The 14359-nt window shown below is 31.2% G+C and overlaps 1 protein-coding gene across 1 annotated transcript; it reads right to left on the bottom strand.

Annotated features, from left to right (window-relative positions):
• Positions 1-668: 668 nt before the first annotated feature.
• Positions 669-1205, bottom strand: LOC142168287 (uncharacterized). The gene has a single exon (XM_075228949.1). It carries the CDS (start codon positions 1203-1205, stop codon positions 669-671), a length of 537 nt encoding a protein of 178 aa, XP_075085050.1.
• Between the last annotated feature and the right edge of the window lie 13154 nt (positions 1206-14359).

Raw genomic sequence — 14359 nt, 5'->3', positions numbered from 1 at the left:
CAGATCATCTCTCTCATTTTCTACCTCTCCTAGTTCCATAGTTAATGTATTTTATCATTTATAAGACTGTAATAAGCATCAATGAAAACATTTGCCAAACATACAAGTTTTTTCTAAGAGTAAGACTTCATATTTATTTGAACGTCTAGAAATTTTACCTCATCATCATCATCATCTTCATCATCGTCAGATTTTGCCATCGGGGCAAAGATAGAGTCATATTCAGCTGCTTCACTTTCAACTGTCATCATCGAGGTATCACATTGTGCATCATCTTCTCCAGATTCGCTGGAAGAATCTCCTCATGCAGCAAGAGCTTATTTCACAACATTGTCAGCGACTTCTTTTCTTTTGAATCTTTTGTCAGGAACCGAGTTCCTCTTGGCTGCTTTGTCTGTGTTGTGCTTGTACTGGTCTTGCTTGAGGAGAGGACATTCCTTGATGAAGTGTCCTGACTTTTCACATTTATGACATAAGTCATACCCTCTTGGCTTGTTGGAGCTACCCCTTTTTGGAATACCTCCATTCCTGCGAACCATTTTTTGAAATCGCTTTGTCAGGTAAGCCATCTCAGCATCCTCACCACTTGAGTCATTATTGTCTGCCTTAAGGACCAGGTTCTTCTCCTTCATGGGTTCTCTTATTTTATGGTCCTTCTTTTTCTTCATTTAATATGTCTTCAGATTTCCAATAAGTTCATCAATGGTTAGCTTCTGCAGATCCTTTGCCTCTATGATAGCATTGACCTTGCTTTCCCATGAACTAGGTAGTAAACTAAGTATTTTCCTGACAAGTTTGTTCCTTGGAATGATTTCTCCCAGAGAGTGAAGCTCATTGATGATGGAGGTGAATCGAGTGTGCATGTCTTGAATGGATTCATCATTCTTCATCCTGAAGAGTTCATACTCAGTAGTGAGCATGTCGATCTTCGACTGCTTGACTTGAGTTGTTCCATCATGTGCTATTTGGAGAACTTCCCAGATCTCTTTGGCTGATTGACAGACAGAGATCCTGTTGTATTCATCTGGTCCAATACCACAAACGAAGATCTTTTTTGCTCGAAAGTTCTTCTCTATAACTTTGCGGTTAGCATCGTTGTATTCATTCCTTGTCTTGGGAACTGTTACTACTGGTTCACCAATGGTCTTCATAGTGACAGAGGGTCCATTACAGATAACATCACATAGCTCTGAATCTTCAGCCATGATAAAGCCATGCATCCTTGTCTTCCACCATCCATAGTATTGTCCATTGAATCTTGGTGGTCTGTAGGTTAAGTAACCTTCTTCAAATTTTGGCGGAGCAACCATTTGGATCCTTTCTAGGTGTTAGCCTGATAGAAAGAACCTCTCTGATACCAATTGATAGAATCTTAGGGTCCACCAATTTGTATAGAGAACCTGATTTTCTATCAGTTCCCACGGAATACACACAATAAGAGATAAGTAAATGACACAACAAAGTTTTACGTGGAAAACTCCCAGTTCACGGGATTAAAAATCACGACCTACACTCATAGGATTTCAACTTCACTAATCGAGCAACTTTTAGATTACAACTTATTGTAACCTAGGAGTTAAACTCTTAATCCATCACTCACATGTAATAACTCTATTACAAGCCTCTTTGTATTAATTCTACTGCAAAGTTCACAACTCGACTAACTCTAGCCAAGACACAAACACAATGTTTATGGTTTTACAATTGGTTTCCTACACAATGCTTCTAGCTAAGCTAAGTAGAAATTATAAGTAAATCACTCTAACAAAGGTGTAACACAACTAGGGACATATAATAACACAATGCTGAAAACTGGTCCTTTGTTATATTGTTCTTTATTTTTGAAGCATGGAAATCACTTGCATGATGGCAACACACTTGAGAGAAGACTTGATTAATTCTGGAATGTGCAAGTGTGTATTTTCCTCATTGCTTCATGTTAATAATATCCAAGTGATGTCACTTGGATGATGCAAGGAATATCCGGTACAAGGCATGTCCTAGAAAGTGGTTGTTGCATTGTTCACACTATTGCGTGTGTGCAGAGGAACAATTGCAGTGACTTTACAACTGTGAGCAGTTGACTGGTACAGTCAGCAAGGGAGCTGATGTCCATATGTTCCCTTTGTCGTCTCTTTGACTCTGATTGTTGGAACTTGTGGCCGACTTGAGACTTGTTGATCTTGAGCACTTTGAGGATGTGTAACAGGTTCTCCATCTGGTTCTTATCATTAAGTTTGTTAGATCATCAAAACATAACCGGGCACATAACCTATCATGTTTGATAATATGAAGCGACATACTATCTTGATTTCTTTTCACCATATAACCGGGTGAAATTAAGAATTATTTTTGTACAAAGGAATTGAGTTTTTAATACAATTAAGTTAGCAAAGTTTGGTAAGATGACTAAAAGTGTAAACACATATTGAGTGTTAATCATCAAAATGTTTTAAGATAAAATAATTCTTACGACATTGCAACTTTGAAGAAGAAATCAGTTAGAAACTTTAGTTTAACGTGTTCTATATGCTAATGAGATCTTGGTCTAGTCATAAAGTGAAATAATACATGAAAAATGCCAAAGTTTCTTGCTATGAGATTTAAAGCATCACCACTTTCTCTTTGTATATTTAGGTTTTAAGGACTTCTTGTCATTAATGTGTAATCTATTCTACTTTTATTTTAGGTCGGAAAGATAAAAGGTACAGCAATTTTGACTTAAAAGACAAGTAATCGTTTTTGATTATACAAAAGAAAGGACTAATTAAGAAAACAATAAGTACAACATGCATGGCCTTATGGTCATAGAATGTTATTAAGAAGTAAAAGTTGTAGCTACTCCTATAATCTTAAGACAATAAAACACAACTAGGTTCTACAAAGTATAGGGAGTTACGTGCCTAATATATACTAGTATATACTTTAGTGATCCTTTGACTTTTGAAAACTACTAGTACTGATCTCTACCAGCTAATATGACTTGTTGGCACTAGCTGATTGATTTTTATTTAGAAAAGGAAGTAGAAACTAACATGTGGAATTCTTACACTTTACATTAAATTTTAATGATAAAAGTAATTTTAATACATTGCATATAATCCTTTTATGTGTCAAAAGTCTTTTTTAAGTTTGTACTCAGTCAAACATTTTGTCATATAATTAGACTAATGAGTACATAATAACTTTAAAGAAACAAAAGAAGAAATTATTTCTTTCCATTACTTTCAATCAACTAAGGGATAAGGAAATTTTCTTATCAAGCTAGCTCGCACTTGAAAAGATTATTATAAGTGAATTAATTGCATATATTATTGGAATTATAATTAAAGAACCTTAATATAGTACTTCAGACTGAAAAGCAAAACTCCCATGCCATGCATTAGGTGTTCAAAAACTAGATTGATTAATTATCTTTGTGTTTAAGTCAAATCAAAAGGGTTTTTAGTCCTCTCAAGAGCATGAAAAGACATATATATATATGGTGTTAAAAAGTTGATATTAGCGTGAGACTATGAGCACATTCTATCCACCAAGCTGCAAATCCTACTTTGCTATCTTATTTTAGATTTTCCTTTTTAGGTAAGTACTAATAAAGCTGTGTTTTTTCAGTTGAGATAAGCAACTTTAATATACATTTGATCTTTTGTACTTTGGTGCCCTTTTGTCCACCCTAATCTCAACCTTCCCCCTACCTAACGCCCCTTCAAATTCTATAAAGACATTAGGGACAACTTAAGCTAACATTAGTTTATTCTAATGTCTTATTCTTGTTCTCTTCAATAGTACTTTGGGACAACTAGATCTTTTAAGATTGACATATTTCCTAGAAGGGGAACACATAAGATTGGCATATTTCCTCGTTGGGGAACTCATTTGTAGATTTATTTTTTCATGCACTTCTAAAAAAAAATCTTTAAGTAGCTCATACTTGAAATACAAATAAAAGTAAAAAAAATAAAAAATGATCGAGTTCGGTGTACGAAAATATCTAATTTAATTTTTTGTATAAAATTGAGACATTGATTTCTTGCTTTAAAATTACATAAAAGTATTATATTTCACACGATTTAACAGTTAAATTATGGTTAAAACTTTTTAAGAAAGTCGTATTAAAAAAAAATACTACTAATTGACTTCCTAAATAATAACATTATCATTTTCTCCTTTTAAGGTTACACAATTGATTGATGTCCATGCTCTTCCTTAGCATGTATACAATGGATATTCCCTACATTAATATCTTGGCGCAAAAATAATTTTGACATTATAAAATGCATTGCATTATTAGGCACGGAAATACTCTATTGCCACATTTAAGTAACCATAAACATTAGGACAAGTGGCAGCTTGTGGGTGATAATCAACCATGAGTATACGTGGCATAAAACAATAAGAGTCGTTTAATTTGAGGTTTGTTTTGAAATTATGATGAAAGCATTATTTATGTAATGAATAAAAATTTAAAATTATTGTACGACCAATAATAATACAGTGATTATTTATATGAATTATTTTGTGTTTTCCATAACAACTCTTGAGGAGTTGGTTTTGCAAATGAGAAGAATTTTTTACTCAGAAAGTAACTGTATGAGGTGATTTTTTGGAAGATGAAAGGCAGTGAAGTGAAAGGAATTAAAAATAATGAACTTGCCCCTAAACTTTATGAAACAGTTTAGATATGCCCTTCATTAATAGTTGGCCACGTGGAGACACGTGGCAGTTCCAGGTGCTAATCAGCTAATATTTAGATGCTAACTAGTGCTTTGTCCGTTCATAAGGTTATATGTGTGCCACTTTTGTAATGATAAAGTATTCCTGAAACCAATTATTAATGAAAGGTTAAGGTATTATTTCATTTAATTCAAAGGCAAATTTGAATATTCAAAGGCATTATAGAAACTGTAATTTCTTAGCATTTATCTACATTGGTATATTTGTTGAATTTTGCTTTAAATGTAATCTTGTTGGGGGAATGTGGGAAGAAGGGGAAAGAAAAGGGTTTTCTGCACTAACCAATTGTTAAAATTGGACCGGCAACATTTGAGTTTCCTTAAAACAAACAGTGGACTAGACAAGGAAATAATTTCGTTTGACGTGGTCCGACCAATCCAATTTTTGGTAAAAACCAATCTATAATTATTGAGGAATAAAAGAAGTATAAGTAAATAAATATTTTTGGTTATGTCATCTAATTATTTAGTTGGAAATATTTTTATTTCATTCCAAAAGTCTTAATTTAACTAGTCTGAAAAGAGAATACTGTTCTTCTTACTCTAAGAAAGAATAACAAATTTCAAATTCGATGAACAATAACAAATTGCAATTTTAAAATTTCATATTACCAAAAAAAAGAAAGAGTATGACACGTATCAATTATTTGAGAAAAAAAAGATAGTTTGTGTGACTGTTAGAAAATGTAATTAGACAATATTCTCTTGTTTCCCTATCAAAAAACAAGGGAAGTTGGCCCTACGTGATTCAACCAATTATGGCATTTTCAATTATATGAGGAGTATTAATTATTTGGCCCGACAAATTATAAAATATCCTTGAAAATGACTAGAAGAACATATTTCTACATTAACTCTCTGTTTCTGTCAAAATTAAATTGGTATATGGATCAAATGCGTAGCAAATTTTATGAGTTATTTATTTAAATGAGGACAAACCGCAATAATTGGGAAAATCGTACTGTAAATCGACGTACAAGTTAGACACATTATTTCTCACTGATTAATACACATTCGTTCAAGTCGATATCACCTATTTCCCGATTTTTATTTACACCGGTACAAAATAGGTCATGCACAATTAAAGTGAGTATGTACATCAATTAATTATGATTAAGAGGGTGTTTGGATTGGCTTTTAAAAAGTACTCCCTTCGTCTCATATTATGTGTCGTGTTTCTCTTTTACACGCCCTTAAGAAATATTAATTAGGAAAGAGATTAAACTATTCTACCCTTATTTATGTCTTAAGATATAATCTCTCTTCGTTGGATATTTATTTTATTTATGTGTTATCTCTATCTTCAAAAACAATTATTACTAAGGATAAAAAAGAAAAAAATAATCAATTTTGTCTTGAATTTCTAAAATGACAAATAATTTGAGATAATTTTTTTTAGTAACCATGACTATTAATATGAGATGGAGGGAGTAGCTTATAAGAGCAACTCGAACCTTGTTTCCAAAATGGGGTCAAAAATGGGGAAATTTCAAAAAATGGGGAAATTTCACTCCAACCCTCCCCCATTTTTGTCCCCAAAATGGGGAGTGAATAGTGTCTCCCCAAATTTGGGGACACACTATTCATCTCTCCATTTACTATTCTCCCATTAAAATATTATTATTATTATTATTTAATCTTTTAATTTATCTTTTTATATACGCTTAATTATGTTTATATAATATATTTACCTAATTAATTTTTCATCTTAACTTTGACGTATAATTTTAAAAAATTAATTATCGTGCATCTTTTTTTTTTAATGTAAAATTGGTAGTTAATTTTATTATGAGTTATAATTGTATGAAAAAGATATAACCATCATAAAAAATGAAAGGTGCAAATATAAAATATTTGATGTTGCTAAAATTGAAAATACATTAAAATTGAAAATACATTAAAATTAGAAATACATTAAAATTGAAAATATATTAAAATTGAAACTATGTTAAATAACATAATAATTTAGTAGCGAGACATGTCGTTTTTAGGTACACCAAAATTATTATAGTACTAAGTGAATGGGCAGATGATTGTTGTGGTTGTGACTGTTGTGGTTGTTGACTTCTTTTATACCTGCAACATCCTCATTTAAATTTACTGAAAATGATAAGTTAGGAGATGATACACAGGGTGAATCAGGGACACGAGCCTCATAGTCCGATGATATATTAGCATCGTTTTGCTTTCTTGTTTTTTCTTTCAACATTGCCATCGTTAAATTTCTCGAAATCCTTCATTAGAGCCCACACATGATCAAATTTAAATCCTTTTTTGAAGTTTGGATCTTGCATAAATAAAGATTTTACTTGTGTAAGCTACAATGTTTAAAAAAAGATAAGAAAAATAATAAGTAAATAAATACAAATAAAGTATAAGTAACTACAAAATAAATACTCACAATGTCTTGATCTGAAGCACCAATAGGACGCAACATTTCTACTTGACGTACATATCCATTTAAATTTCTTACTGCCTTCTCAATATTTACAAATCGATGTTGTAGTGATTTTTTGTTATGAATCTCCCAATTAGATACCTTTGCATTATTGTATGCATCTACAACTCGAGATCAAAATTGATCTCTAGATTGATAGACGCCCGTTATTGCACATCGGTGAACAACGTGGCTTTCTAAGAATGCTAGGCAGTCTAGACTGCATGCATTGAAAATGGAAAAATTGTCCAACAGCATGGGCTGGACAATATGCAGGTCGTAGTGGATCCCCAACAATTATTCTTGAAGCTGTGGCTGATTATGACCTTTGGATATGGCATGTATATTTTGGTATGTCCGGCACCTATAATGACATTAATATTTTAGAGTCATCACATTTGTTTTTCGATCTTGCTGCAGGTACTGCTCCTCCCGCCCATTATGTTATTCAAGGACAAGAATATAATATGAGTTATTATTTAGCTGACGGTATATATCCAAAATGGTCAACCCTTATGCAAACTATTCGTGAGCCACGTTCAGCAAAGAAGAAATATTTTGCGATGAAACAGGAATCATGTCGAAAAGATGTTGAACGTGCATTCGGAATTTTGCAACAACGTTTTGCAATTGTTGTAGGACCGTCACGTTTTTGGCAAAAAGAAGTGCTACATGATATAATGATTACATGTATTATACTGCACAACGTGATAATCGAGAATGCGTGTGATCTTAATGCACCAATTCAAGATGATTTGGAAGGTCCACCTCCAACAGTAGAAATGATAGTAGATGAAAATCAACGATTTCAAGAATTTTTAGCTCGACATAGAAAAATTAAGGACAAAGATACTCATTTTGCACTTCGTAATATATTAATAGATCATTTATGGGAGAGTACTAGAGGTTGAAGTTGAATATTTATGTAATATTTCGAATGCATTTTATCGTTATGTAATATGTATTTAATTAATCTTGTATCGCAATGATTTCACTTTTATTTGAATTATTAGTTAATCTATAATAATTGTTTATAAATTATATTATTTAAAATTTTATGGAATTGTTTTAATGAAAATTATAAATTAATGAAAATAAAAGATGGAATTTGTTTAATGTAAATTAAAAAATAAAATTGAAATGAAAGATAATAATATAATATAGAAGAGAGAGAAGAATATAAAAAAGAATATTCTCTTTTGGGGAAAAAAATTGGGGAATGGTTGGAGTAAATTGTCTCCAAAATGGAAAAATCCCGTAAAGGTTGAAAATGCCCTAAGCTAAAAGTCAAAAGTCATAAGTTGTTAATAATCAATTTTTGACTTTTGGCTTATTTTTGTACTTTTCATACCTAAAATTAAGTGATTTTAAACACTTTTTTAGCATTGTCAAACACCACAAAAATTTAAAAAGTATTTAAAAGCCAATAAGCACTTAAAATAAGCCAATTCAAACACCCTCTAAACGATAAATGAATATGCAAAACGTATGTATATCGTATTTATTCCTTTAATATAAACACGGAGTAGCAGTAAATTTTTAACGTACACCAACTTCATCATGGAACACCTGCACCACTGAGTAATATCCCAACAGGAACAAGGAAAACTAAAGAGTTTAATTAGAATTAGAATAGAAGTAAAATAATTGGTGCTTATAACTTTGTGATTACGAGTAGGAAAACATATGTCCCCACTGAAGCTGTTTAGTCCAACAGCACCTTTAGGAAAAAAGAAAGAAAATAGTGTGTCATCTAAGAAAATATTAGTGACACGTAACTTTCCATTCGATGTTACGAAGTATCACTAGGGTAAAATATAATATGATATGTAGCTGACTAAAAAAAGAATACGTGAAATCCAAGATGGAATGACTGAGGGCCGAACGTAGTCACTCCATTTGTCACCGGAAAGGATAACATTCATAAAAGTGTATTAAATGCTTTGCGCCCCGATAGCATTTACTAAGGAATATTCTGCAACATTAAGAGCGAGGGTCAATTACAGAGAATTTGGCTATGTTCACCGTTACATCTTCATCAATGACCCCCATAATTGACATTAAAGGAGGGCACGGTCTTAGGACCTTTTTCCCTAGACATAGCTATAAATAGTGGTAAACGGGAATTTTTATTGAAAAAATATATACTACATTCTATACAAAACTTTATACAATTTCACTTCCTTATTTTTTGATCTCATCATTGCTGTGTTCGGAAATTGTGTTCACGGAATCACCATCTTTGTTATTTCATCTACATTCTAAGGCTAAGTATCGTGTATTTCTTCGATTATTATATTATTTCAGAATTAAATTAATTCACATATCTAAAAATCACGTATAAATTCAACTGTATCGTTTTACGAATAAACACTTTCATATTTTAATTATTTTTTACACGAAAGAATAAAAGTGAAAGTTTTACTTTATTTTCCTCCCTTTTATTTGTTATTTGCAACTGTTGGTCCACAAATCTGTTTTACGTATAGGATAAAGCGATGAACATTTTTTGCAAGTGGGTTTTATTGGGTATCACTTTTACATAGTATATATATCATTTCTCTCTCATCTTCCTTTCCACACAACATACCTAAAGAATAGAACTTGTAAAGGACTAATGACATTCTTTGTTCCTTTTTTTTTTGGCACTCCCTAGGTCAAGGATGACTTGGAAACCTCTCCTTAAAATTGAAATAACCTTTACTATTCCACCATACTTCCTTTGTAGTAACATTTTATGTCGTCCATATAGCTAATTGAAATGTACATGAAAAAATAATCTTACTTCTCTTCTCCAATTTACCCAACTTAAATTAATTGTGTTGTAATTACTACTTTATGGAATTGAAAAGAATTAAATTGACCTTTCATTTCAGTCAGATCATAGAATCCGCATCTCTTTAAGGTTAAATCACAATTTATTCTTAATATTAAATTTGTTAAGATTTCACTAGAGTATCAATATGGAGTCATAATTAATGAAAATTAGATGATATTTTATATATATTATAGTTCTCTTTAAGTTCAAGCTGTCACTTTATTCATTAAAAATGTCCTAAATACACTACTAGAAATCCGGCCAAAACCTTTCAAAAAAACTGATCAAAGTTGGTTGGTAAAGGCCAATAACCGTCTAAAACGCGACCATTTACGTGTAGACGGTATTTTGAAGGTCGGAAGGGAATACCGACCAAAGTTAGTCGGAAATTACTGACCAATATTGGTATGTATGCTCTACACGACCATCTAACAATGTAATTGACTTACCGATCAAAAATGGTCAGAATATTATTTTAATAATTTAATTTTACCGACCAAACTTGGTCGGTGTATTAAATTTATTAATTTTTTCTACCGACCAACTGTGGTCGGTATTGGAAAATATTTTTTTTAACTAATTAAAATTTAACAATACCGACCAACTTTGGTCGGTAAACTGGACAGTGTAGGCAAAAAACCGACCAAACTTGATCTGTAATGTTGAATTCTCGGAATTCATTGTTCATTAACCGACCAACATTGGTCGGTAATGTGCAATTTTATATTTTTTTTTTCTGGGTTTAATTTTGGCAAAAAATACTTGTGTTGGTAGTTACACCACCTGCCAAATAAAAATAGCATACCAATACTCCCAATTCACATCTAATAATCACCAATTCATCACATACAACCCCCAATTCACCACAAATCCAACAAAATATCCAACAACAACAACAACAACAATCAAACATCCAATTAATACTTTAAAACTAACAAATTAAAGTTCAATTGAATATCACAATCCAAAACTAAGCAAAAACTAATTACAACAAGTTCAAAATTGTTCAATCTAATTCAAAACTAGTTCTATTAGTGTAGTTCAAAGTACATCAAAGTATTGGTCAAGAGGTATTTTCTACAACATCATCACCATCTGATGAACTTTGATCTACAAGACGGTTTAGAGAATGGTCTTGTGGAGGAGGGAAAGAACAATCACGAAGAGGACGGGAGGAACGATCAAGTGGTCTTCTATTTTTAAAGTGTCACCTCATATGAGGAGCATAACTCATCGACACATATAAACTCTTTAACCTAAGTAGAAGAGGTAAATAATGCATCGCCTTTACATCGATCATATTCCCGCTGGAAAGCCTCTTGAAACGAGGCTTTTCGCATAATTTACAAGTTTCTAAATTTGCATCATCTTTATAATATAACATGCAATCATCTTCACAACAATCAATTCTCATTGACGAAAGTCCTGACTTAGAAACCAATCTATTTGCCTTATAGAAATCACAAGGTAAATTGATATTTGGGTCAACTAGTTCACTCATAAGGTCAATGAAAGAGTCCATGGCCGTTTGATAAATATTCCAATCAGATTTGATACTTAGTAATCTAACTGCAACAGACAGCTCAGAGTGCGGACTTCCTTCACGTAGTGGACGACTAGCTTCCTCTAACTGTTCATAAAAATGCTTTGCATCATCATTAGTAGTGTGTTTAACATTTTCATTGGGTTCACCCCTGGAGTGCATCCCAAAAGCATCCGCAACCATATCCTGAATTCTAGAATCATGATTTGTATTCTCCACCGACCTACTACTTTCATCAACAACCATATTATGAAATATTCCACAACTACCATTGATCTCTCCATAGTTAGTCTACACAAAGTAATTTTCTATAAACCCCTTCCTATAAAGATGAAACTTAACTTCCTCCTGTTTTTTAAATTTTACACAATCGCACATGACACAAGGGCACCTAATTACTCCTTCAATTTGGTATGTTGAAAGTGACATTGCATGTCTAATAAAGTCATCAACCCCTTCTACAAAATCCTATTGCAATCCCCGCCGATTAGGATAATTCCTATTGTATATCCAAGTACGATGTTCCATCTATACAAATAAAACAAAAATAAATGGAGATATTTTCGTAAGTATTAGAACTACTTAATTTATTCTACAATTATAAATTAATTAAATCCTTTTTAGTTAATTAAGATAATTATTATTTTCCAATTACACTAAAATTAAATTATAGTAAATATACTTAATTATAATTCATTCAATTTAAATATAAACTATAAGTTTAATTCATATCCTAAAAGTTTAAACATAAACTAAAAGTTAAATTTATATCCTAGAAATTCAATTCATATACAAAAAATTCAATTCATATCCTAAAAGTTTAACCCATACCCTAAAAGTTCAATTCACAAGAACAAACCCTAAAAACTCAATTCAATTCAAAGTTAATAATTCAATTCTAACTAAACTATTCAAGACAATACAAACTTAAACATTCAATTTACACCATATGTAATCAATTCAATTAAAACAAGACCTAAACCCAAGATTTCAATAAAATGCAAAGTTAAACAATCAATTTAAACACTAATTAACTAATTCATAACTAATTAACAAAATATTAAATTTATACAAAAAAGATATAAGTTGTAATTCAAACCTCAAAAAAGATATAAGTTGTAATTCAAACCTAGAATTTTTAGGAGGTGGAGAAGAAGGGGCGGCAGCGAGGCAGTAGCAATGGCAGCGACGACGGCCGGGGAGCGGTGACGACGGGGTGGAGGGGGGATGGGGAATGGGATTTGTGTGAGGGAAGTAGAGAAGGAGAGATGGAATAGTGTTGTGTGTGTGAGGGAGAAGAGAGTGAGGAGAAAGAAAATTTTGAGAAAGAGTAAGAGAAATGATGGGGAAATCCCGTTTTCAGATCTGAAATTAGAATTACCGACCAACATTGGTCGGTACACTAAGTGAATGGCGTTGACTATATTTTGACTATTAACCGACCAACTTTGGTCGGTTATTTTTTTTTAAAAAAAAACTAAATTGTTTTTTTTGTGTTTTTATTTCTTTAAATATTATAAACTATAAAAAAAATTAATATAAACTATAAGCATTTATTTTATTCACACATATATTTATTATAAATAATTATAAACTATAAGCATAATTTTTATAAATAATTATATTAACTAATTACTTTTAATAAATTATAATAGCATCTATCTAAGTTAATTTTCTAAGTTATAATTAAGTATATGAGTAATTTCACACACACACACACACACACACACACACACATACATTATATTGTAATTGATGATCAATCATATACATTACTACGTACGAAAAATTTATCAATTGATAAACCAATATTATTCTATTTTAAATATGTTTAGTCGTTTGACCTATTAACTCGTTTACTTAATACTAATAACTTCTTTCATTTCTTTAATTTGTGATCCATATATACATGTCAAAGATATTTAGTATTAATTTTTCTATATTTCATTCATTCATCACTAATAATGCATGACATAGATTAATCGATATAGGTCGAGTCATTTTTATTTTTAATATTCATCGATATAGGTCGAAATATTTTGTTTTTAATATTCATCGATGCATCTAAGTAAGTTATAAGTCGATGAATCAATTTTACAAATAGATATATTTGATGATGATCAATTATATATACTAATTATATTATTGCTTCTTCGCAAGTCTATCCCCAAAAGAACCCGGGCATGTGGCCCTAGCGCTTCGTATTCTTATATATATCCGGCTATACCTATACACACACGCACACACACACACACTTCGTTGTACTACTTTAACTATATATAGCATGTTATAGTATATGTTAGTGTATTCATTATTTGTATTACAAAATAAAATGTTAACGGATTACATTTATATTATTTAGATAGTAAATATTAATGTGTTTCAAAAGTTTGACCATGTTTGACCTATTAACTCGTTTACTTAATGCTAATAACTTCTTTCGTTTCTTTAATTTATGATCCATATATACATGTCAAAAATGTTTAGTATTAATTCTTCTATATTTCATTCATTCATCACTAATAATGCATGACATGGATTAATCGATATATGTTTTGACGTTTTATTTTTAATATTCATCGATATAGGTCGAAATATTTTATTTTTAATATTCATCGATGCATCTAAGTACGTTATAAGTCGATGAATCAATATACAAATAGATATATTTGATGATGATCAATTATATATACTAATTAGATTATTGTTTCTCCACAAGTCTATCCCCAAAAGAACCCGACCCTGTGGCCCTAGCGCTTCGTGTTCTTATATATATGCGGCTATACATACATACATACATATATATACATACATACTTTAACTATATA

The sequence above is a fragment of the Nicotiana tabacum genome, chromosome 13, assembly GCF_000715075.1.
Source record: "Nicotiana tabacum cultivar K326 chromosome 13, ASM71507v2, whole genome shotgun sequence".
In the NCBI taxonomy this organism is placed as follows: domain Eukaryota; kingdom Viridiplantae; phylum Streptophyta; class Magnoliopsida; order Solanales; family Solanaceae; genus Nicotiana; species Nicotiana tabacum.
Note: the sequence above shows the minus strand (reverse complement) of the source record. Positions and strands in the feature narration are given on the sequence as shown.